This window comes from Lates calcarifer, linkage group LG13, assembly GCF_001640805.2.
Source record: "Lates calcarifer isolate ASB-BC8 linkage group LG13, TLL_Latcal_v3, whole genome shotgun sequence".
In the NCBI taxonomy this organism is placed as follows: domain Eukaryota; kingdom Metazoa; phylum Chordata; class Actinopteri; family Centropomidae; genus Lates; species Lates calcarifer.
Window position 1 is genome coordinate 24,955,659 of NC_066845.1, and position 27,103 is coordinate 24,982,761.

General features: G+C 42.1%; 1 protein-coding gene across 2 annotated transcripts; it reads left to right on the plus strand.

Moving 5' to 3' along the window:
* The first annotated feature begins 1,255 nt into the window (after positions 1–1,255).
* prkg2 (protein kinase cGMP-dependent 2) lies at positions 1,256–27,103 on the plus strand. Of its 2 annotated transcripts, XM_018682334.2 has the most exons (19): positions 1,256–1,402; positions 2,332–2,863; positions 6,196–6,362; positions 9,111–9,224; positions 11,106–11,211; positions 12,001–12,064; positions 16,904–16,981; positions 18,338–18,432; positions 19,109–19,177; positions 19,458–19,556; positions 19,904–20,054; positions 20,505–20,641; positions 21,575–21,664; positions 21,983–22,124; positions 22,472–22,635; positions 22,770–22,892; positions 23,187–23,249; positions 23,810–23,876; positions 24,369–27,103. In XM_018682334.2, exons 2-19 carry the CDS (start codon positions 2,340–2,342, stop codon positions 24,462–24,464), a joined length of 2,349 nt encoding a protein of 782 aa, XP_018537850.1. In that variant the 5' UTR covers positions 1,256–1,402; positions 2,332–2,339; the 3' UTR covers positions 24,465–27,103. The 2 variants fall into 2 exon arrangements, with proteins under 2 accessions (XP_018537850.1, XP_018537849.1); XM_018682333.2 differs by lacking the exon at positions 1,256–1,402 and having other exon boundaries at positions 2,152–2,863.

A 27,103-nucleotide genomic window follows, 5' to 3' on the forward strand; every position in this document is an offset into this window, starting at 1 on the left:
CCACCTGCCATTACAGTTCTGTGCCCGTCAATGGAATCTGCTGCAGGCCAGGCTGCTCAGACCAGCGTCACAGACAAACGCACTGGGAAAACCAATTAATCATTTCTGGATGTGAAGGACTGCAGCTTTTGGTCTAGACTTTAGCTTGTCCAAAAAAAGTGATACATGAAAACATCAAAGAGAGGATTACTGAGATCATTTACCATCTTAACACACATTAGACCTTACACTTATAGCGTAATATCTTGTATATATACATCTCTTTTTATCTGTCTTATTTCTTTAAAGCTCTGATCAATTATTTTATATCAATAGTGGATCAAATGACCATCTGCAAGTTTAAAGGGGCTGCTCACAGTGAAAAAGACTCTGCAGTTCACTCTCAAAGAAAAGACGCTCTGATAAACCCACCGTCTGCCCCACAGCAGACAGACAGCCTTAGACACAAGCTGGTGAACGCAGAGGCTGAAGAGCTGATGGAGACTCAAACAGTCAGAAGGAGAATGATTATTAGACGTCTGGTCCAATTCGTCAGGCAGACAGAAACATATGACTCCAAATGGATGATGCCAAAACAGAGTCTAATGGTAGCACAAGCTACATTAGCTAATGTTAGCTACCACGTGATACCAGACCAAGAAAAGCTGTATCAGCAAAACTACTGAGTGTACTGACTTGAACAAGACTGTTTAATTACTCATGAATTAACTTCTCACTTGAAGGAGGAAGTACATGTTTTTTCTTTAAAACTTTGCTCACTCTCACATTACGTTAAGCTCTCTGATGCAGGATACAGAGATTTATTTACATACATAAATGCTGCTAGTAGGAGCTAGTTATTTTTTATGATTTAGCATTAATAAATTAAATCTTTTACACAACTGAATTAGAAATATTGGTGATTTTGTAATTGTATTTTGGTTTACTGCTAATTTAGTGGAATGTTTTGTGTTATCTGTTATCTTATTGCTGCCTATCAAGGTCAGGACTGGCTTGAAAAACATTTTAATCTTAATGAGGCTTTTGTGACATAAAATAAAAGTTTGGCTTTGATTTATTTTACCTGGATAAAATTATTAAAAGTTCTTCTAGATCAGAAACTTGATTTAGTCTCGTTAGAAAACGGTTTCGGTGTTGACATTATCCTATCACATGAATACACCGTGCACGTCGCTCACACCTGACCTGCCAATCACACCCTGTCGCCGCGCAAAGGCGTGAACGCGCACAATCGAGGAGGGAAGGGAGCACGCGCGCGCGATAGAGAGAGGGAGAGACAGAGGGAGGAGAGGATGATGCGACCAGTGTTGTAGAAGGACTGTTTCTCTACTGATGCTCAAATGTGCAAACGGATCATTTCTTCTCTCACGTCGTCTTTAAAGCTCGTCTGAGGACTGATCAGGTAAGAGCAGAGATTTCCTCTGAACTCACCTCCGACTCATTTTTCACTCACATATCAGGAGACGAATGACGAGGCGTCGCAAGTTGGCAGGTGCACGATCCTCCGAGGTGATGTTCTAATGAGGAAACCAGCTGGAATTAGTTTTAATTACCCTCACACTGCAAGAAAATGTGGCAAATATTCTGATAAAATGAAACGACCTCAGTCTGTAAATGTGTCAGTGGGAATGTTTTGTCACTAAGTCACAGAGTTGAAGCATCAAAACAAAGGAAACAACAGGGGGAACTGCAGTTAACTCTTTAAACAGGTCTATAAATGACGGCAGAGATGTTGACTTTCAGAATAAAGTGTTGGAGGACAGTGTGATCTGACATCCACTCACTGTATCCCAGCAGGAATGTCATGAATGAAGTCTACTGTATGTGTGAGTAGGCGACAAACAAAAACAGGATTGTTCTCTGACATTTCTTCCCCTTTACACTCTTACTATCCGGGCAGAAACATGCCTTAAGGGTCACTTCAGAGGGCAAATTATTTTGTTAAAGTTTTTATTCTGTTTTTATTTTGATAAATGAAAATCATTTTTATCAGCTTCCTGAGCAGGATTTCCGTCACTGCTATCATCAGAGCAGATAGGGAGTGACTGTTGATGTAATGTAATACTTCCTGCCTCCTGAATAATAAATGGAGAAGACACACTCACTGACCATTACATACTGATTTGCTCTCTCTCTCTCCTCTCTCTTTCCGTCTTTCTCCAGTTTTCTCTCCTCACAGCGTCAGCTCTTTTGTTTGAAACCTCACCCCCAGCTTCCTCTAACGGACTTGTTTGTGCTAAATGTCACTGTGCTGCTGGAAAAGCTCTCTCCTCTTTGATAACTTCTCAATCTTCGCAGCAAATATTGACATTCAGTTTCTCGTCTCCTCAGGTGATAACATGGGGAATGGATCAATGAAATCAAAGCGTTACAAACACACAGACGGGTCTGCTGCTTCCTCCAATGGCCGAGCCCACAAAGATCATGGTGTTGGGTACAAGAACTCGTCCCTGGACTCCCTGAGGGCCCGGGTGGAGGAGCTGGAGCGAGAGGGCAAGAGGAAGGATGAGGAGCTTTGTGCCAAAGAGCAGCAGATCAAAGGTCTCCAGGAGCAGCTGGCCAAACAGACGCGAGCTCTGGCTGAGCTGAGCGAGGAGCTGCAGAACAAGTGCATCCAGCTCAACAAGCTGCAGGACGTGATGAAGAACCAGAGCGGAGCCTCTGGCAGTCTGGCATCGCGGCCTCCCTCCGTCAAAGCCAGCGGGAAGAGCAGCCCTAACCTCAGCGTCCGCATCAAGGAAACCCTCAACAGAAGGAAAGGGGCCAAAGCTGGGGTGTCGGCCGAACCCACATCCAGGACCTACGACTCCAGCAGCCTGCCCAAGTTCTCCTTCGAGAACGCCCGAGTACCGAAGGATGCAAGGTGAGATGTTTGTCTGTTTGAGTGAAGGCTCAAAACACAAGAGGAGGGAAAAGGGGGCCAGACAGCAGGCAGCTAAAGGTTCATGACACCCTGAGGCTCAGTCCATCTCAGCATGGTGGATGAGGTTTAACATGCAAGCAGCAGAGTGAGTGGGTGGCAGGTGGGCAAGAAGCAAAGATTTTAGTGTTGATAACGTTAAAAAAATCTGTTGTAGAAAACACGATTCAGTCCAAGATTCTTCAGCGTTAAACCAGGACTGATAAAGAAAACAGATAGTTAATACATAATCATTATGTCCAGAGTTGATCTATTTCTTGATGGAGTTTCCATTTCAGTAGCATGTGGACAACCCCTCTCTTTATCTCTTTACACATTATTACCCAACTTTGTGGCAGTAGTTTGTTCTTGGCCCTTTCCTCTTTCAAAATAACAAAACCCCCAGGGCACAAAGCCAGTTCCATAAAGAAACCATTTTCCCAGTCTGGTGTGGAAGAACTTGATTAGCCTGCACAGATCCCTGACCTCAACCCCATCTAGCACCTTTAGGACGAACTGGAACATCGAGTGTGATCTGCGGGAGTGAACCCCTGCAGCCAACAAAGACTGAAGCCAGAGTGTGGGCTGATAAAGCAGCACATTAATGCCAATGGGTTTGAAATAACATGTTCAATGACCTCATGTAGGTGTAATCTTTGGGTGTCTACATACTTTTGGCCACAAGGTGCCGGTGTGCTATTTTCATGGAACCAAAAAACAGCCTAAAACACAGTGATTATCTTGTTACCAGCAGGTGTAAAAAGACATAAATCAGTTTATCTCCAATAAGACTGGAGCTTCACCCCTCCCATCAAATAAAACTCAATTTATCCTCTTATTTCATTGATTTGTGCTCCCCCCTCTCTGCTACCGTATGTCCCACCCCAGTGAGAAGTATATCAGATTAAGGAAGAACTGTAAACTGATCTCAAAATGCTGCATCATGGACACGTTAAGGCTTCAAGCCTCAAATAAGAGCTTTAAGGATTTAAATTGACAAAAACATGCTCAATCACAGCAGTAAATACAAACAGAGGAAGCAAATACTGATCAGAACGCTCGGCCTCAACGTAACAGACGTTAAATATTAAGCATGTGTATGATAAGCCCCCTAGTGGTCATGAGCAGTCATGGTGAGTAGGCAGCAAACTGAACCTGGACTGTTCACTGATCTCCTGCCTGTTGTTGATCTGCTGTGTGTTGGATGTTAAGACCTCCAGCAGGTGACTCCACTAGAAAATTCAACCAGGTCTTATCATGGCTGCCACTTAGATACTTCTGGGTCATTTCAACCAGTGAGGAACCTCACTAAGCTAAAAAAAGACTATTCAACCACAGCCTCTGTGCTGTATTGTTCAGAAAAGGTTCCGAGAATGTCTAGAAATAAAGACAAAGGGTTCATGAACCCTCTGTCAGTACAAGTCAAATCAATTCTATTTACAAAAGAGAAAATGTCCCTAAAAGAGAACAGTTTATACAAGATACGACAACCTCAGCCTCACAACATGCTCACAGGCAACAACCATCAGCTGTCACTGACAAAGACTAAAAAATCTATCACAGTCTCTATTGGATCAGTAATGGACAACAGAAGCCAGGCAGAGCGACGCAAACACCACATCATGGTTTTTCAATTTACCTTTAACACTCTGCAGACCAGTCAACACATGCTGCCCACATCTCTTCAACATTCCCCCCGTCTGATTTGGCGCTCAGCCACTTTTGTTCTCTTACAGCGTAAATGAGAGCAAACACAATAAATGCTGAGCTAATTTGTCATTGTAACACAACCTGGTAATAAAGAACGTTGTGTTTTACATTTGTTTTGGTGAACTAACGGGGTGTAGAAAGATTCATTACAATCAAATCCAGCTTAAGGATCTTTAATGTACGACCCTCTGTCATGTGACATGATTTACTGTGCACACAACGAGCTCAGTCGGACAAGAAACAACACAAAGGATTATTTAATGAGAGCAGTAAGTCTTGTTATATTTTCCAACATGAAAGCCAAACTGCCTTTTGTCACAGTAAGTGTTCTTCAGACTGTACAACATGAACACAGCTCTCTGTGGTGAATAAATGTTAGCATGCAGAGTCCCCCGCTCTCAATCTAATCCTCATGTTTAAAACATATGTCGCTAATAAGCCCAGCATGGATTATATAACCAAAACTAATGTAAATGAGCCAGTCTGGTAGTCTCATGCAGACTGGCCCTTTGAAGAATACTGGTCTTCAGTGTGACACGTTGCAGACTCTGGCAGAAAAATGACACAGCTAGGTGGGAGGAGAGGATGTGAGTTGAAAAATAAAGAACTGGATGTCATCTGCTGCTGTTTTATAAAACCCAAAGTGATAATTTATTACACACGATAAGGTGGATAAACAGACCACCCACCACCTGCACCGCTCACCTCTCTGAGCAGCGACCACATCTCATGATCTACAGTCAGCGTTCAGCCGGGGCTCTTAACCTTTTCAGTTTACGGCTCCCTGAAGGATGTGATGTCTTCTTCTGACGGCCCCTCGCTGCAGCTGTTAAAATGCACAGCGCTGAACTTTGACAGCTCATGATGATTTTATGTTTTTTGCCGTTTTACGTGATTCATTGTTGGAAGGAGACCAGAGGCTGCAAATAGTCATCATCTCACAGGAGACAAAATATTTCACGCAGACTAAAAAACGTGGTGAGTAATGAGGATGTGGGCGTCCTGGTGGCTCAGTGGGCTCAGGAACGTAGCTGCTATCAGCGGTGGGAGTATTTAACAGTATATTATAGCACTTAAGGAAAACTATCAGTACCACAGTGGAAAAATACATCAAGCAAATGATGTCTGAAAATTCAAATGTCTATAAACATAAACAAGTACAAAGACATGAAGGAAAGGAAGAGATAAAAAGGGAGGGAAAAATAAAAAGAGGAGGCAACAGCTGTCAGATAAATGTAGTTGAGTAAAAGTACTCGCACAAGATGGAGATACTCAAGTTCCAGTACTTACTACACTTAGTCACTTTCACTTAGCCTGTAATGTTCCTAGTTTTAAACTTTCCAAACACCTTCGTTTCCTCCTTCAGTTTTTCTTTTGTCTCAGCTCTCTGACAAAAAACACAGAAACTAAACTAAAGCAAACAATTCCACTTCATAAATAAAGTCACCTTGTAATTCTTTCTGTGATATCCAGTGAGTTCATCCTTCAAAATCTCATCAAGACAGACTTTATATTCCAACCCTAACAGAAACACTGACACAGCAGTGAAGGTCAGATCTCTAATTCCTCCTCGTGTGTGTTGACAGTGTGAAGAAGCTGCTGACAGATGCCCTCAACAAGAACCAGTACCTGAAGAGGCTGGAGCTGCAGCAGATCAAAGACATGGTGGAGTGTATGTATGAGCGCACCTACCAGCAGGGAGAGTACGTCATCAAGCAGGGAGAGCCTGGGAACCATCTGTTTGTCCTGGCAGGTAGGTTCAGTCCGGTTCCACCACCAGCTTCCTCCTGGTCTGGAATTCAATTAGGAAAAGTTTTTTACAGCAGCAGCAGCAGATGACTGTCACATACACTCTGTAGCTAAACATCACATGAAATGTAATGTCATGGACAGGGTGGCCAATCATGTGCTCTGAAGACGCCAACAGTCTCCAACCTGAGCAGATGATTTCGCCTCTGCTGGGTGAAGTGGTTCTCCACTGTTCTAAAGGGCCAAAAGTAGCACATCATGCAAAAGTCCTGGGAAATGATGAGTGCCTCCAGGCTCCGAGCACATTTTACAGTTTTTATCCATTGATTTGTGTATTCACTTAACTTTTAATGATATCTGGTTCCGTTAAACTCCATTCTCTTTACTTTTCAAAGAACAATTACATTGAAAAAACATTTGTTTTGCAAACATGGTTTTCAGACACTGATCTGAGTCTTCTGCTACCAATATTCTCAGACAAATATGTGTCTGTGGTGTCGGCTCATTCACTCATGTAGGATACGCGGTGTTTGCTAAAAGAAGCAGAGAGAGTAGAAAATGTAGCTGTGATGTAGATGTGTGCAAACGTAAAGAGAGAAAACCTCAGGAGGGACGAGACGTCCAGTAAGGTTGTCTTAGATATCTGGGAGAAAATCAGGGAGAAAATCAGCAGGAATGATGTGGATAAATATCTATAACCTGATGTAAATGACAGGTCAGATATGGAGTTGTACGTTAACAGCCTAAACGACTCTGCTCATTTTAAATGTAGAGTTTAGAGTATCACTTCTAAACATCTGCAGGTGTGAACCTACGCTCTGACGCACTGTGTTGAAAGAGAAGTTTCTTTACGCCGCCTTGAGTATTTTCTTTTCAGACAGCAGAATGAGATTTTGATGATGTATGAAGAGTTTGAGAACACAGTACTTTTTGGAGCATGCACTTGTGGTTTTGCAGATGGAACAGGGCCTTTGGTTTCTATCAATTCATCAAAGAAATGGAGAAAGACTGAAAATCAACCTGAGTCTCTTTATCCCTGTGTGTGCTTTCCAAAGTGTGTCATTTACATTTGACTACACTGGAAGCGACCAGTGATTTCTGAGTGCAGGGTTAGAGGGTCTGAAATGAACACTTCAAAAATCTGAAATTGGCAGAGAAATGATCGTCACAGTGACCTGACGTATTATGAGATGACTATTTCTGGACACTGTACGTTGTCAGACTTTGCCCTTACTGGCTGTTTTTCATCCGTCTGACCACAAGCCAATCAAATCGAAGTGAAACAGCAGCTCTGCATCAGGAGAGCTTTTGATTGGTTCTACTTCTCCACACAGATTAAACAGCATCTAAACTTTTGCAAACCTTTGTACCAGTTTGGAAGGTTAACTAGCTTCATGTTGTTCTTTGAAAAATGTAGATTTGAATTATTTCGGCCTGTGGAAAGTATCCTTGGCAGGTTTAAACTGTATAAATTCCTCTGGTTTACCAGCTCTTGGCAGGAGGGGGAAGAAGTTAATTCTGGACTCTAATGTATTCGTACAGTCACCGAGACACAGTGTGTGTCTGGGTGACACATGTAAACCCATATACATATACTTATTTATTTATTTCCCTTTTCTTTGACTTGTGTTTGAACCTGTTTATTTACTTTAATACATTAATGTAATGGTTGCTTGGCTGTTGATGAGTTTTAGTTCCTCTGCAGTAACTGTTGCGTCCCACACTTCACTGGCAACTCTCTCAAAGTAACCAGGCAACTAAGTTTTTTAGATGACCACATGGCCTCTAAATAATGGTTGGTCATCTGCCAGTGTGGTTGGTGGTGAAATTTGCCATTCACAGACAAAATGTCCAAGTATTTACTGTGTTATAGTTAATTCTCAGCATGGAAAGAAAAAAAACCATCAGGTGGATAGATACTGTAATGCAGCGTCCTGGTAATAAACTCATCATCAGACATGTCTAAATATAAATTCAACTTTTAAAAAGACATTTTACCAAAATTGAATCCGACAGTTTTTGCTTTTGTGATGTGAATCGTTGCTAAGGTAATAAAACAGCTCATGACTAATGATTATTCACTAACAAAAGTCCTTGGAATAATGATGCCAACATCAAGAGCCAGTGATTGTAATCTCATTAATGAAGTCTTTAATTTGAGTCATAATTTGTGCTGCAGATGATTTCATCTCAGGGTCTCTGATGGACCAGGACCCTAAAAATACATGTTGTGTTTATGTTGTAGGAGGGGACAGATGGTAGGAAGGAGGAGAGGAAGAAGGGATGGGTATTTGTTTGTTGTTGTTGTTCTTGTCTTATTTATCCAGCACATCCATCTTAGCAAGGATGACCCCACGAGGAATTATTATTATTATTATTTTGTAATACGTCCCAGAGTTTATGTAGCAAAGAGGCTCTTAAGCTGTAAAATTACAGGAAAAGCTGGAAATAAAACCTGCAGGTCTGTTTCTGCTGAGTCTCTGTGAAGGATATTATACAGCTGCCTGTTTGCAGGTATTTTTACAGGCTCTGTTCATATCTACCAGCTGGTGAAATCATGAAAAGCAGAGGAGGAATTTGGCGATGTTCTAGCCAAAGGAACCTGATGAATAACCAGCCTCTTGTTCTGGTTTGAAACGTAACAATCATTAGATTCTGTCTATAGCACGTGTCCGTCTCCTGTGTTTTTCTGCCTGTGTCCTAAATGTGGGTTTAAAAAACACTATTGATTGTCCTTGTTTCATATTTGCAGATGGGAAGCTGGACGTGTTTCAACATAACAAACTGCTCACATCGATAACGGTGTGGACCACATTTGGGGAATTAGCCATTCTGTACAACTGCACACGGACGGCGTCAGTGCGAGGTAAAGATTTTTACATGTGCACACTGAAGACCAAAGCTAGCACAGAACTCGACCTCTCTGGGTCAGATTATGGTTTTAAATTTGAGTCATCAGGCTGAAGTTTTTATACGGATTTACTGAGCAGGACTGAGCAGTCAGCTCTGTCCATCATCAGCCCTCATGGAGACTGAATCTGTGACCCTTTGGCAGACATGATCAGACGTCACATAACACAAGTCTAGTGCTGCGTCCTATTTCTTCCCTTGGCCGTCGCCCTCGCCCCTGCCCCCCTCAGACCGCACATTCACTCCAAATGCAGTGGTGTCCCAGTTAAACGTCTGCCATGAGGTTAGACAGGGTCAGTGGTACGAGCTGCGCTTACAGCAGGGCTGGGGTAAAACTGGAGGCAAATTGTAGCTTAGCTTTACATCACCAAAATGAGCCAGTTCGAAGGAAAACTGAGAAATTTGTAAGACAGAAAAAGCCATTTAAAGACTGTGAATTATGTTTATCAGTGTAACACAAAATAGGTCACAGGCAATTATCCTCTTCTGGAGAAGATGTTGGGTAACAACAATGAGAAAATGTGTTCCAAGATGGCACCCCATTGTTTTCAGTGAGAGCTGCTTACTGGGCATACACATAGAAAACTCTTCTAGGCCAGTGGAAGTCACATGCCCTGTAATTTTGACTGTGGCAACGATGTCCAAACTGCCTTACAGCTGAGTGTTGTTCCTGGAAGCTTCGCAAGAAACCGACAATCAAGACGGATTTGGGTGCATGAAACTTTCTTGTCCATGTTTTGTCAGTTATAAGCACGGCTGTCACTTCAGTGTTTGTGTGCTGAAAGGTCACCGACAAACTGGTTGAAACTGGTCGAGGTGAGGTTTAAAATCCAAGGTTTGAGCCATTACCCTTCACGCTTCAACAGACATTTTTCACCATGACTGTATATGATGGAACAGGTCAAACGAATAATTACATATCTAACAGAGAAGTTTGACTGTGGCTGATGTTAAAGTTACTGTCCTCTATGACAAGTGTGGAGAGAAAATATGTTTCCCATCCCATCCAGTACCCTCAAACATCATATCCTCCTCCAAACCCTCAACACACTCTTGAGTCCTGAGAGTAATCAGACTCTTCCCTGACCTTCATCAGAGTTGCAGGAGAATCAGATAGACTGGAGTAAACAAGCTTTAGCATGGGTGTGTTGACAAAGGCTTTACATGATACCCACTGTGATTGGTTTTCAGCTCCTTGGCATTTGAAAAGTGCATACCATGTACTATGTGAGCGCTCTTTGTCCGGGTTTGTATATTTAACCAAGTAATTGACTGGTGGCCCTTGGGGGAGGGACACTGAGTTGACCTCAGTATTATAGGTGAAGTGGAAAAACCGTGACAGTTTGACAAGTCTCTCTGAGTGGGTTTTACATGATAACAGATGGAGTGGATGAAGGGGAACTCTGCCTTTGCTACCGGTTGATGTCAAACATTCACAGCTACTTCTTCCTTGTACCAACAGAAGCCTGTCTAAGAGTTTTCTGTAGATTTGATGTGACTCATCGTGAAGACAGAGGACAGATTACAGTGTTTTTCTCGCCTCCTTTGTCCATTTGACAAAACAAAACAATACGGTCTTTCTTTGTGCTGGAGGACTTTAATTAAACTAGAAAATGGGAAGACAGATAAGAGAGGAGAAAAGAAAATGTTCTAGTTTTTGTTGTTACTCACCATTTCTTCGTGGTTATCAGTTTTCCTAAGACACTGTGCTATCAAAAACAGCTGTGGTCCCTTTAGTATCTGCTAATCAGGAGCACAGGTTCACTCATTTTTTTGTTGAAAGGTCAAAACCTGGACCATGTTGTACTCTCTGGTGAATGTGATGTTGCTTCTACAGCGGTGAACAAAGTGCGGACCTGGGCTTTGGATCGGGAGGTGTTTCAGAACATCATGAGGAGGACGGCTGAGACGAGACACGAACAGTACCGCAACTTCCTCAGAAGGTTAGCCTCAAGCTGTAGCAAAAAGCTAGCATCACTTTACTGTTATTATTCTTGTAAGTGATAGTTGGATAGAGTATAAATAATTTTTCTGATATAAGAAAGTAATGCTCACAGTAGAGGAAGAATAAAAACTGTTGTTTTTTCTCTGATTTGATGTATAGTTGTCGTTAAGTGACTCTGACAGTTGATTCCTGTACAGTTCTGTTTGCCTGTTAATATAAAGTTAAATAGTTTGGTTAAATTGGATGATCTCCACCAGCTCCTGAGAAAAATACGAGGAATGATTGATAAGTTCATGACCCAAGAGTGAAGGAGAAGCACTGTCTGAGAAAATGGTCAGTGTGCAGTCATCACACCTGTTCACCTGATGTGGTCCCTCAGACTACTACCTCCTCCCCAGGATGAAGGAGGCGCTCAATGGAGGCCATTTTGACCGTGATGATGACGTCAGTGCTGCTGTGGACCATTTTCTCAAACAGAGCTGATTTGCAATTTTCAATTACCTGAAACAGGAAAACTGCAAAAGTTATTAAGCTCAAACTTTCTGCAGAATCACTCACAGAGCTGTTTAACTAATATCCTTCTACACAAGGTCACAAATTTTCACTTTATCAAAAAAGGCAGGACTATATAAATATAAATCTAACTAGATGAACAGTTTGGTCAGTTACAGTGTAAAACTGCTGCATAACCTGACTTCTTTGACACACGCTTCATGTGTACAGTAATCTGTATCAGAATGTTCACAGAAGTTAATGTTCGTCATCTGTGTTTTGTCTTTTCTGTCAGTGTTTCACTCTTGGCTAATCTACCAGAGGACAAGCTAAGCAAAATAGTGGACTGCCTGGAGGTGGTAAGTTATTCTGTCAAACCATCTATAATTCTACTGGAGGGACAATTTGACTTTTCATTGTATTGCCTCAGTATTGCACAACCCTCTGGCAGCTCATGGGAGCCCCAGCATTGCAGATAGCTGCTGTCAAAATATCATTACCATTTGGCCATATACCATTACTGCATGTCAGCATATTCTCTCTACCTCCAGTCGGCAAGAACTCGCAAATTACCTTGTTGATGAACAGAGCCGATATTATTCCTGTCATCGCCGGGCGCTGTATATTGTTACCAGAATTATTTGACCAAGGCCCCAGAAAGTGTTTATTCAAATGGGGGACGAGTGATTTCTAAAAGATGTGCGAGTGACAGGCTTTTGGTCCGAGAACATACAAGTGTGTAAAAGTGAATGTGTGCCCGAGTGTGTGTGTGTTGAAACATGCAGGAGAACGGCTCAGTCCCGTCTTCCCCCTCCATAAGCATTGTATTTCAACAGGGAAAGAGAAAACGGAGAGGAGCTTGTCAGCTTCGGGGCAAAAACAGCTTTTCTCAGCGTCTTTTCACAATGAAAACTTCAAGGACGTTTCCCTGCAGTCGCTGGTCGTCCTGCTACTTCCCTCTATGGGAGAATTTCCTTATTCAGTCATTTCTAATGGAGCTGATTGTAGTGCGTCTCGGGGGGTGGGGGGTGGTGGTAGGGGGGGTGGGGAAAGCCGTAACCTAATAGTGGTGCAGATGTTCATCGAGCACCCGCCAGATAATATTGAAGGTTCTCGTCCAACAGTGGGGGAGTGGAATTTGGTGTGTTTTTCATGTGTGTGTTTGTTTGTATGTGTGATTGTGTGTGTGTGTGTGTGTGTGGGGGGGGGGGGGGGGGGGGGGGGGTCTGAACACCTTCTCTGTCAGGTTTTTAGTCTGAGCTGCTTATTGGAATTTGAACTGCAAAGATTCAAAAAAACAACCTCAGCTGAAATGTGTTAGCCTGAACTGAAAGAGCTGCAGCCCAACACACACACACACACACACACACACACACACACACACACACACACACACACACACACACACACACAGAGAGAGGGGTAACTTGAAGTTAATGACATTTTCATTGCATTATTCCCTAAAAAAGAAACACCCAGCCTCCTTTAAATACACATATATGTTGATGCCCAGCTCTGCTGCAAGTGAATAACACTCTCAAATTATGATGTTCATAATATTACAGAGCTATAAGACACAGGTTGTAAGAGCAGGATGCTATATTCCAGTGTGACACAGTGACAGATGGCAGTAATGATGTTAAAGGAGCTTTCTGACAGTGCAGGCGTAATGCTGCACAGCCAGCTGATGTTATCCATCCATTGGAATCACATTACGTAGTCAAATAGAGCAGGTTGAAGCTGAGAGTAGAGGAAATGGTGCGATACAAGTAATATAGAAAGTTATGCTAGCTATTACCATGAACAGTGGCTGTTAGCTCAGAGCAGATATTCAAACTGTGAAGCTCATGTGGCTCTAAGACTGTTTCTCTTAGTTAATGTGTTTGTTCGCCCTCTCTCCTCCTGCTGCTGTCTGAAATGTGCTCTCACTGGAAGAGATGGGACACAAAATCCACAGTCCTGCCTTTGTTCCAAGCAAAAACAAGTTTACCTGAGGAGCCTGAGTTGGCCAAATCAAAGGATTGTCTTCTTTCTTGTCTGGACAGTGTTTCTGTGCTCAGCTGTCATGAAGGGACAGTAACACAGAGGGAATCTCATACGCAAAGACTGTAATTTTGGAAGATGCGTGCTAGACTGCTGCAGCCTCATATTAACTTCAGATTTATTCTGGAATGTATTTTTATCCAGAAGACTGTGGATTCTGTCTCTTATAAACTTGCATTGGAAACAGATTAAAGAGGGATTTTAATGACCAGAGAGGAACAGTTACAGCAAGCAAAGACATGTGGACACCTGACTCTCTGCTTTAGGTCCGATCTGAAGAACTGTGAACCTGCTGATAAACTTTTTCTGATAGGACACACACATAATGACTCATACAAGTGTTGTCAGATCTGTCACCTCTGTGGTTTAGGTTCGGTGAAGGATTGTCGTCACGGTTGAAAGAAACCAGCGTTAACAGCTGGTAGAAGATGAGTCACTTTGTTCCTGACTATCAGACTTTTTGTGTCCATAAAAAATCACACTTCAGCATTTGCTGCTTCTCTGGAAATATAGTTCATTTTGACACAAAGTTTGACATTTTTGCAATTATACAGCTACAACCAGCAACTGCTAAACTTAGCTTAGCACAAAGACTGGAAACAGCTAGCCTGGATCTGTCAAATGGAAACAAAACCAGCACCTCCAAATCTCACTTATTAACATGATACTTAGAAAGTGTTACATGAGGTTATGAGCAGGACTGTTTCTTAGCTCTAAGCAGGCAACTGACGGAGACTCCAGGAAGTTAGTGGTCATGGAAGTTACTGTCAAACTATTCTTCAAGACTGCATACAAATAAATAGTGCAGTTATTTCTATGGTGAGCCAGATGTACAGAAATGCAAACCATATATGTTATATGCTAATATCATTTGTATAAAATATTAGTATATTGTAATTAAAAATGTAAAACTACAGTTTAAAAATGTAAAAGCAGGCAGTTGCTGACAGTTGCTCTTTGTCCATAAATGTCACTTGAGTAAATGGAAGAGGCCTGAAAGTTACATCTGTCACTGACATATTTTACCTCTTTTTAAATCACTCATGCATGCTCACGTCAAAACTGATATTTCAACAGGAGCTGCACAGGACAACCAGTCCACCTGGGGGGCTGCTGGAGACTGGAGGATGGTCTTAAAAATAGGCTGAGTGGCTCCTCTTGTTTGAGTGTGTCTGGCAGCAGAGGGAGACGTGCAGTTTGAATATGTGCTGTGACTGGTCGATTGACAGTCACTGAAAATAGGATGATTTCAGCCAAACCCAACACACACACACAGCAGGAGCAGCTGTGTCTCACACTGACCTGGGCAAAACAAATCACAGCAGGCTGATGGTACAGATAAGACAGACGGGGATGTGGAGGTCAGGGTACTTGAAATATTTTAACAAGAGGCATGCTCTTAAGCTTTTTAGTGAAAATGTCGTCTTTCTCTCCTCGAAAGATAAACGTTTTAAACTCAAGTTCCGGATTCAGCCTGGTATAACAAACAATTCAAATGCTGTCGCTCCCCTGCACAGTCACTGCATCATCCAGACAGTCTTTATAAACAAAACCCTGGCATGTTGTCTCCGCTGTCACGGACGGGTGTTAAACTAGGCTCTCCTGAAGCGTAAACGGGGCGTAAACAAGCTCGGACGCTCAAGGAAAATGCCACTTGTGTCAAGAGTTTTGACAGTAAACACCAGGGAATGTTTACGCGTGGTTGCTCTGATTTGTTTGTTCACTTTTCACCACAGTCCTCTAACGGTCAAACGGATTACAGCCGTGAGCAGTTGTCTCAGCCGCGGGAATTTGGCAGCGTTTCATCCTGGTCACCTTCGTTCTCTGCACTTTCCCTCCCTCACCTAAAAGATTTAAAAAGGAAGGCGATGTGGCAGCTCGCTGACTCAGCAGCCTGGCTTCAGAGCTGTGGTTGGGATGGTGTGTTGGGTTTGGTACAGAGAGAGAGAGACTGACAGCATGAAGTGGAGGAATCTGTCCCTGACTGAGAGCTCAGCAGACCGAGAGAACATACTGTACCTCGGTGTTTCATTCAGGAGGATTTCAAAGTGTTGCTCAGTTTTCTGAAGCTTGTAAAACTGAACCAAACTAACTTTCTCAGTCAAGCGTGATCTTACTTCTGCACCAACTGGAGCGAACAACTGATTTCTGACTGGATGGCAGGTGTGTGGTAATCAAATCATGACGCCTCTGGGCTAAAATAACCAATCAACATCAACGCAAAAGGTGTATTTAATCTGCAGGTAGCGCTTGCAACAATAATAATCCGATTTCCTAACCAGCTCCATGTGTCAGTGAACAGGCTCTGCTTCTATTTCTGTGAAAGTTTCTAGTAGCTAGGTGCTGGTTAGATTATAACTCTGTTAGTCTGACATGAAGTGACTGTTTACAACCTTTATAATGAGCCTATATGAAATATAACTAATAATAATCATTGTAGCTGAAGTGATTGAACCTTGTCAGTTTCTGTACGGACAGAGGGTGTTGAATACTGTGCAGATTGTAAAGCCCTTTAGGCTATACACATAAAATTGACTAGACTAGCACTGAATTGATTAGTTGATTGATCAATTAGTTAAACGACGGTTTGGCAGAGCTGTCAACTTTCTTTGCTCTTTTGTTTTCATCAGTATCATTTGAATATTTGGGGATTTTGGAGAAAACAACTGGAAGCCAAGTGACTGAAAATTTGTGAAGGCTAAATGTTTTTATTTTTCTGTTTTATAGATGAAATGAAATGGATTAATAAGTGATAAAGAAATGAATATTTAATTCACACCTAAATTAATACTAACACAGACCACAGTGACACACACAAATATTGACCTAAGTCAGATGTATTCCACGGTCATGATAATAAAGAGCCTCATGACAGACATTAAAAACATCATAATTACCATTAACCATTGAGCTGCTGTGTATTTCATGTTCCATTAACCCCATGAGCCCAGAGTCTGGCTCCTGAGTGACGAACATCATTAATGGCTGAACTCCAGCTCTCATCCCGCAGGGGACCGGCTACCAGGAATTAGACCGGCCCGGTCGATGGTTAAATCAATGTAATGCTTCAATTCTGACTGTCGTCTCCCACCAACCATCACACCCACCCTCCCTCCCCTCTCCCCCTCCTCCCCCCTCCTCTCTCTGCCCATTAGGAATACTACGACAAAGGGGAGTATGTCATCCGGGAGGGAGAGGAGGGCAGCACCTTCTACATCATCGCACAGGGAAAGGTAACGTGTCTCGAACCAAACATGATTAAAACAACTAATCTGCCCCTTAACAATAAGCTCATCATCCATATATTACTGCCTTTAAAGGAAGAATTATTCATTAAAAACAATTCAATGGATAAAAACAGCTGTAAACAGGGAGGAAACTGCATTACACAGACAGTCTTTTTTTGCCAGTATCTGTCTGTTCTGAAAATATGTTTCACATGAGCTGCACTGCAGAGATTACTGAGACATTTTTAGTCTCTGCAACAATGACACTCATTAAGGCCAGAGACACAAGCCATAATCCTGTCTTTACAACAACAAATAAATCCTCCCTCGGTTAGACGACACTACACAGTGTCTCTGTTGCACTGATCAGGATGCTGCTTCAGTCTTTGCAGTAAAGAATTTTCTCATCAGTCAGAGCGAGTGTTGGCCTGTTTCTTCCTCTGTCCCCTTCAATCTGAGTGTAAACAAAACTCCACGCCACGATGAAGCAGCAGCTGTGTGTAAATCTGCACCGACCCCATGACTAATGCTCATCATAACCAAAAGAAACAACGGCCAAAAGACGAGTTCAACTACAAACTAAATAAATAAATGTTTTCCTTCAATCCAGTATGTGAGTCTGGGAGTCCCACACCTCCCAGACTCACATACCCACTCGTCTGTCTGATAAGTCAGCAACCTGACACCGGGGAGCGAGGGGAGATGGAGAGGGGCCAGAACTGTCCACAGGGGACTCTCAAAATGCCATTATGAGCCGTTGTGAGACAGCAGCTCCGCAGCGCTAAGCTAACCAAAGCAGAGAAAGACACATGTTGTTTGGGAGGAAGGGGGCTAATACAGGAAATGGCTCCACTACCCCCCTCTCCTACCCCCTGACCAGGGAGGGGATAAACTCTTGAGAGCGCTTGCCACCAGGAAAAACAGGGGAAGTGAAGGTCACAGAGGTCAAACGGGACACTTAGTTAAAACACACCCCGGCCATTATGGCTGTGATGTCATTGTGGCATTTCTTTGGCGGGACGATGCCACGAGTGGGATGTCTGACCTCGAGCGGGGTGGGCCGCTGGCTTTGAAAGCCCCACAAATTACAGACGAGTTTCACAACATCAAGGCTGCTGCCGTGTTTTTGTTGAAAGTAGGCAGCAGTCTGAGATGCCACTTAATCACTCATAACCCATCATGTTCCAATTACTATCACTGAATATGTTGATTGTTTCAATTCCTGAGAATTTGAACTTTTTTTTTTTACAATGCGTGTAAAAATATTTGGAGACGATTGAAAGCACCTGTAAAAGCTACAGCTGTGAACTGGAGACGGCAGTGTGTGAAGAAGTGAAAAACCCAGCTAACTGTGTTGTGCAGGTGAAGGTGACCCAGACCACCGAGGCCCACAAGGTGCCTCAGATCATCAACACGCTGCAGAAGGGAGATTACTTTGGAGAGAAAGCACTCATAAGGTAAAAACTGCCGCTTGAATTTTTGATGTCATCTTGCTCTATGTGTCTCACTACCAGACTCCATTGACAAAAACACTCATTTCACTGAGGAGAACACAGGAGCTGCTGGAATACCACTGCCTCCATCTGTTAGTCTGTTTGTGTTAATGTGTGGTACTTTTACTTGTGTAAAGGATCTGAATACTTCTTCTGCTACAATAACACACAAAAACAAACCGACGGTAGATTAGAAACACCCTTGATATGTGAAGTAAAATTCCTGTTTTTGTCAATGGAGTCTGGCAGTGATATATAGCGATGTTTCTGGTTAAACAAAAAGGATATTACTCGTTAATAAAAAGGTCTATCGCTGTAGGAATCCTATCCATAATGTCTTCAGACACTTATAATAACAATCTGAGTCAGTCAGTGACAAAAACAAGCACTTTAGTGGACATACTCTGACCATTAGATTTCACTGCAGCAGCTGTTCGCAGCTGCTCAGTTCACCATTCTTGCTCAATACGGCACCGATACCAAAGATTTTTGCAGCTTTCAATCATTTACACCCAAAAACATGGGAGAATAAGGTCCATGTTCAAAAACACCAGAGTTATCCTTTACATCAAAAATCCTAATATCATTACCAAAACAGCTGAGGAGTCTGAAGTGTGTGTGATGTACGTCTCTCTTTCAGTGATGATGTCAGGTCAGCGAATATCGTGGCTGAGGAGAACGGGGTGGAGTGCCTTGTCATTGACAGAGAGTGAGTATCCTGATGTTTGATGTGTAGATTGCAGGTTGGAAACTGAAAACCGAGTCTTGTCCGATCATCCTGAATTCTAATGAGATTAACAACAGCTACACAGTGTGATGAGATCTTAAACGTAAAACGGTGTATTCTGGTATTTTGTTTGGTACAGATATTTTTCCCTGTAAAAGGTAAATCTTTATCTCAGTGGGACGAGCCAGTAAAAATCAAAGTTGAGCCTATCAGCCAACATTCCAGTGGTTCTACTGTTGACATGCGGGTTTTGTTTTTCCAGGACATTTGATCAGACGGTGGGCACCTTCAATGAACTACAGAAGTACCTCCAAGGCTACGTGGCAACACTTGATCGTGACGACAAGAAGAGGCACGCCAGGTAGACATGTCTGATGCTCAGGCCAGAAATATGAACAGAAAACATATCTCCAAAGAATGAGCTACTGACTGATGCTGGCAGAATAAAGCGGATGAAAGCCTAAGCATGCATACTGGATTCTTTAAATTATTCATCTCTATATCAATGAACAGTGCTTGTGTGATGTAATTAAGGTTTTTAGGAGGGAGAAAATGAATTTTGGGATGGGAGGGACAAAGGGACTTCATTACACAGATGGTGGAATAAAAGTAGAAACAGAATCCAAACACACCTGGCTTTGTCATATTTGGAATTCCATTCTTCTCATGATTGCAGACGTCCCTCTTTTCATCTCTGTCTCCATCCAGGAAGTCGGTGTCACGCCACCAGAGTCAGCCGCTGTCTCCTGATGTCCTCCAGCTGAAGGAGATGGTGTCGGTGTTCCCTTCGTCCAGGCCCTTCGACCACCTGGAAGTCATCGCTACGCTCGGAGTTGGTGGCTTTGGACGAGTAGAACTGGTAAGACCTGAGATCAGTCGATCAGTTAGACAGTCAATCTATCAATCTTTCAATCCATCCACACACAGACTCTGTATCTCTGCAAATTCTGATCCTGGTTCATCAGTGCTCATGCTACATTCACATCACGTCACATTAGTGAAAATCCCATTTTAAAAAGTGAGTAATTATGACTGCACTTTGTACATTTTTCTTTAAGGTCTGATATGTCTGGCTATGCTAAATAAATACAAAAAGTAAAAGAACATAAACACTGAAAATATGTGGCTCCAAAAAATAAAAAAGATGATCTCCGGTTCTGTTGCAGTGATTTTGACTTATTATTTCAGTGGAGCATTCTTTTAATGTTTTAACGCCTATTACCTCGGTGCTTCTCCTGCCATGAAAAGAGAAAATGAACATGAAAAAGGTTTATCTTGTGACATCTCACCCTCTTATCTCCATCTGCAGGTGAAGGTGAAGGGCGAGGACATCACCTTCGCACTTAAGGTCATCAAGAAGAAGCACGTCGTGGACAACAGGCAGGAAGAGCACATCCACTCGGAGAGGAAGATCCTCGCTGAGGCTCGCTCGCCTTTCGTTGTCAAGTCAGTCGTCCTGCTCGGCCTCTGCACGCATTTCCATTTTTTATCCTACATGATGAAGCTGCTCCATTAGTCTGGGAAAACAGTTCGCCGCTTATTAGTTTTTGATGAGATCACAGTCTAGGCCTCGAGCAGATTACATCTTCTCGAAGGGGTAGAATGGCAGGGGATATTGAGACGTCTGTTATGAAAACGTAGTTATTTGTTCTGAAATATTGCAGCAGTAGCCTTTCTTTGCCTTTTGTGAGATTACTGGTGATCCAATTTCACCGTATGCAGTGGAACAGACTCAGATATTAAAGCCATTCTTCACCTTCTGAAACACTCTGACCTTCTCTTCATACACTCTGTATTTATTTTATCTTTTTCATATGTTTTAACTATTATCTCTTCATATTTCTAATCTGTTTTCAAGATTGATGTAAGGTGATCTAAGATTTAAGACTATACTGCAGGATGACAGTATGGTGAAGTGGTTAACATCCCCCATGTCGTCTCAAGTGTCAGTGAGCGTGATATCGAATCTGTACATGCTTTTCTGTTGCTGTTAACAGTTTACTGTGAAACTGTCACCACACAGATCAGTTAATAACACATTAGATAAAAGCCAAGCAACAATTTGTGCAGTAATATCTTTAAATATATTACATATCCCACTGGAGCGCATTGTAATAATTATCTAGGGGAGTGATTATGAACTGTGACTGCTCTGTGTTCAGTTCACAGTGATAAATTTAAAAGACAGAGATTAAAGAAAGAACACTCCACGCTAAATTTGTACAACAGGAGAATACTTTTATGTCTGACCAGACAGTACCAATTTTGGTGTTTAATTAAAGCCTGAAAATTTGAAAGTTGCACAAACAGAGCAGCAGGAGCATGAAGGTCAAACCTTTTACTTTGAAGCTTAACTCATCTGTGCTTCTCTTTCTCCAGATTGTATCGCACGTTCAAGGATAACAAATATGTGTACATGCTGCTGGAGGCCTGTCTGGGAGGAGAGATCTGGAGTCTGCTCAGAGATAGGTAGGAGAGATGCCACGGGTGCTGTTGCATTTTTGAAAGCTAAAATGATTTCACCTGCATTGACAGTTTTGTTGCTGGCTTGTTGTGTAAAGCCATGATATTATTGTTCAGTTACCGTCTAATGAGGAGACTCAGATTTACTCCGTCTTGCAATAAGAACTCTTGGGTCTGCTTGTCATAAATCAAGGGCTGCCTGTAAGTGGATTCAGGTGCATTTGTGTAATGAGCCCACTTCTCCTGCGTCTCTACCTCTTGGACAGCGGAGCGTCTGACCCCGCTTGTCAGCAGAAAGTTTAAATTAGGCTGTCTCGTCTGCAGGGGGAGTTTTGATGAGCCCACTGCCAAATTCTGCGTTGGTTGCGTCACAGAGGCTTTCGACTACCTCCATCGCAAAGGTGTCCTCTACAGAGACCTGAAGCCTGAGAATCTGATGCTGGATACCGAGGGATACATCAAGCTGGTGAGCCTGTTGCCAGTGGTGGAACCTATTCTGTCTTGAAAACATGAAATAACTCCAACCACAGTTTCCACTATGTTTTTCTCAAAGAAAGAAAAGTCTGAAACTTCAACATCACAAAGCTCAAAAGTTCTCTTTCTGACCTTTGTGTATTTTATTGACTGGCCTTTAACCGACACTATGGAGATAAAACCACGTACTCATCAGGCAGTTTTATAAGATCTAAAGAAAGACAATAGGCATCTCAGTGTTATTCAATAAAAATACTGGTTTCAAAGGTTTACATGGTAACGCCTGACAAGTTCTACAGTGGACACTTTAGAAATAACTGATCAGCTCTACTCTCCCAGGTTGACTTTGGATTTGCCAAGAAGATCAGATGTGGCCAAAAGACCTGGACCTTCTGCGGGACCCCGGAGTACGTGGCTCCAGAGATCATCCTCAACAAAGGCCACAACTTCAGTGTTGACTTCTGGTCTCTGGGCATCCTGGTGTTTGAACTCCTCACGGGCAGGTTAGTGCATCTGTGCTTCCAGTCTGTGTCACACTTCTTGTAGTTCCTTGATGATTTGCAGTAATTATTGTTAGCTGACATGAAAGCTTCCTCACAGGCAGAGATGGTATCTTTTTTTTTCCACTGTCCCGCAGTCCTCCGTTCTCGGGGAGCGACCAGATGATGACGTACACTTTCATCTTGAAAGGCATCGAAAAGATGGACTTCCCCAAGAAGATCACCAAGAGACCTGAGGACCTCATACGCAAGCTGTGCAGGTACAACATCACACGGGCTGAGCATCATTCAAATATGAAACTAGAAAATCCCAGTAGGTAGTGAATCCTTCATTTCACCACTTTAACTACTTTCCAAATTTGATGGTGGTGGCTGATGACCCACAAAACTGCTCAGCCTTTGTTCAATTGAAAGCCAGATGCAACTAAATCAAGAGGAGGCAGTGTCTTCAAATGTTGAAGCACTTGGGATTCACCTGAACAGTCAGAAATATGTTGGAAGTGTCTTTCAGTCAACAGTGATTTGGTAATTTGTCACTCTGTTGAACTTTGCAGGCGAAATCCCTCAGAGCGACTGGGGAACCTCAAAAATGGAATAACTGATATCAAGAAGCACAGGTAAGCAGGAACTGACTCATTTTGTTGCCGATCTCAAAGGGGAGATTAGCTGCACAAATTAGCACTAACTGAACCTTATGAATGTGGGCCAGTGGTTTATGACATTGGCAATTAGCTAATCACTGAACACACTGTACAAGAGCAACATAATCAGAAGACTTATCACATTATTGGACTTAAATATGAAGGTTAGGAGAGAGCTACAGTAGGGTCATAAATTACAGCTCACTCCATTAAAGAATGTGTTGTTTTGAAATGCCATTGAACTGATAAAGGCTTTTGCTTCTTACACCGGGCCACCTTTCAGCCAAGCGTACCCCCTGGAAAAGGGTTGAAGTTCATCAAAAATGTTCACAAAGGTTCCTTGTTGTGGAATGAGTCACACTACAACACCTAAGGGGCCAGTTGGTCAGGGAAAGTACTGGTGCCAAGCTCTGATTTTAAACATTTATCTCTCATGTGTTTGTGCTGGCAGAGTCAAACTCATGACTGCACATACACAAAGAGATAAAGATTTCCCTGTGGACTTGTTTTTATGTGTTCTCTTTATGTGTCTGAAGGTGGTTTAATGGTTTCAACTGGGAGGGGCTGAAGGCGAGGACTTTACCATCGCCACTGAAAAGAGACGTAAGTATTGATATTTATCCAAACTTGTAAAACTAGGTCTTTGTAAGACAGAGCAGATCTGACAGAAAACATACATATGTAAAACTGCGAAAACATTAAAATACCTTGATTAAATTATTGTATCCAGTATTTAAGTTTTGCATCAGTGTGTCTTGGAGCTTTTACCTTTACATTTTTCCTGTGCACATACTACTGGGTTTACAATCAACAGTTGTTGAAAGGAGGTGGAAAAAAACCATCATGTTACTTCTAACTTCTCCTTAGAAGGGCATCAAATGTAAGAGTGCATTCCTGACTGTTGATTTCCACTGCTCCTCAAGATATCAGCTGAAACTTATCATAGCGAGAATGAGCACCACAAGAATTGACCTTAAAAATCGGTCATTTTGAATCTAACAGTGGTTTAACACTACTCCTGGACTAATTCAGGAGTTACCTTAAGAAATAAATCTCTCACCCTTTCCTCCTTCTTTATCTTCTCCTCCACAACAGCTAGCAGGACCAACAGATCACAGCTACTTTGACAGCTACCCTCCAGACGAGGACAGTCCCCCTGATGAGCTGTCCGGTTGGGACATGGACTTCTAAGACCTTCTGCTCCATCTTTTCATCATTGTCCTTCAATTTCACACACCTCACCAAACATCTAATGGGCAAAGTTGGTTTTGAGGCGGTCTTACAACACCTCTGGCATCAGCTCTGAAAAGTAGATACTCCTACTCACCTAAAATGAACACAACTGGAACTGTTTGTGGATCCAAAGCTGATGAGAGATCAAGTCCTTCTTGCTGCACTCATGCCCCTGGATGGTTGGGGCACCTGTGGAAAATGAAGTAGGGAATGACTGTACATAAAGATGGACAATGCATCCCCACTTCTTCCCACTGTACAAAAATTTGGCCAGAATATCTTGGATGTGGCTGCTGCCAGTCATTTGGAGCCAGAGTCTGTGCAGTAATGATTGGCTGGTGGAGTCATGGTATCTAAGTTTGATGTTTTAGTTTGGTGCACGTCTCATCCACTAATATGGAGGGGGTGGGATTTATGATCTATAACGCAGCCAGCCACCAGGGGGCGATTGAGACGTTTTTGCTTCACTTTTCTAGTAGGGAAAAAAAAAAAAAAGCTTTTTCAGCTCCGCCATTTGGATAGGATTTGAAAAGATAGCTTTTCAATGGGAAAGTTTGGAATTAATATGCTTCAGTCTACAGTTCCAGTCCTTCATGCTCAAAGACGCCCATGTACTTTTACATTTTTGACAATATGGTGGAGTGGAGCTAAAAGACAGCAGTGAAAACAAGTCAAAAGCCCAATGTTGGACTGTTGGATGTTGGATGTTAGACTGAGAGAGGTGTAATCCAACGCTGTTTTTGCCACATACTGCACCAACAACAGAGTGAAGCATCTTCAAAAATGGAACATTAGATGCTTTGTTATCTTGGCTGTAGTTTCAAAGTGGGTGAAATTACAGATTAGAGCTTTAGCTTTGCTACATTAGCCTGCAGGCAAGAAACCATAACTGCGTGTCCAAGATAACTAAGCTGATTTTTTTTTTTTTTCAAGCTTCATCTCATATTGCTTTGGAGGGAGTAAGTCTCAAAACAGATCAGTGTCTAATGTCAAAGTATTATGTTTTACATTCCTTAATCAATCTACACCCATATAATAATCTTTCACAGAAAGCTCTTAATGGTTTTTTTTTCCTCTGGGCCCTCATGATGGCTCCAGATGTGGTTGGTAGGGAGATTTGTGATGCAGCTGCAAAGTCTTTATTTCTTACAGCTGAGGGAATTTGATGAGATGTTTGCAGTTTGTTTACGGCTGTAGAGGAATTAAGGTGTGTGGGGAGGAGATATGTGTGGAGAACAAACATGTACTCGGGAGAAGAAATCCTACTTATCTGGTCAGACGGCATCTAACCACAACACACTACTATCCCGAACATGAAATTAATTTGTGCTAAGAAGCACTGAGAGTTCCTTGTGCCAACAGCGTTATCCTCACAGTTTCTCCACTGCCCAAACTAGCCACACAAAAACACAAACACCTTCTCCACTTAAGTTATAGAGTGTGAGCATCCCACAGCAGGGAGCCTGACCTGAGGAAATATTTACCTTTTTGAAAAGGGGGAGTACTGCTTGGTCTGATAGAGGAACAGCAAAGAGGCCAAACTGAGCAGAAAACCTTCAGGGTTTACTATGATATGTATTTTCCATTTTTAAACACTTGAGGTTTACAGGAAATCAACTGTGTACCATGTGTCTATGTATATACTGTACACTGTAAAGCACAATCATCAGAAATACACAATTTATACAATCCAAGCCACTTGTTCCTTTATGTAAACCTTAAAAATTGGGTGAGTTTTTGTAAATATCACATATATATATAAATATGTATGTATACACTGACTGGTGAATGTGTGTGTACAGTATGTACAGTATGTAATAATGTGTATGGAAGCACCTGAAAGGTCTTGGACAAGCTGTGGCCTTAAGATGACAGATTTCAGGATGCAGCTGTGTTTGTTAATATTTAAAGGTTTCTGTTTTTTAAAAAGATTTTTAGAGAATTCAGAGGTCTGCAACCAGACTGGCACAACCCTGCTACTGAGCATGCTGGCTTACAGGCCAGGGCACCTAAATAAAACATCCATCGTTAATGTTATTACACTCGCTTTACTGCTTTGACAAGTCAAAATGTCTGCCACTAGAATGGCATGTTGCTGAAACTGTGTGGATTCATGACTGAAACGTACCTCAAAATAAAGTTTTGCAAAAACAGAAATGTAACCAAACTGTTTAAAGCCTCATAAAGTCATTAGACCCAGGAGGATTGTTGGCTCTGGACGATATCACCAGGTCTCACAGCAGTTCATGAAATAGTCACAAAATCTACTGTACTGATTCATGTACACGGACAGGAATTTTAAATGCAGTGAGAGTGGGTTGGCCTATGTTTAGACATTCGGATCAAAATCTCAAAAACAGGCTATTTATATAATTTTAAAAGAAAGAAAACATTGGTAAAATGTAGTAGTTTTTATAATTTTATGCACAACGTTTAGGCCGTTACAACACATACTGCATTTGTCTAGTCTAATATATAATGTACCCTTATATAAAATGTAAATATTGACTTTTTTGAGCAGGAAGTGAAAGTTGTAGACCAACAGTTATGTACAGAGAGGTATGCGTCTAAGTTTTGCTATTGAATTTCAGAAATAT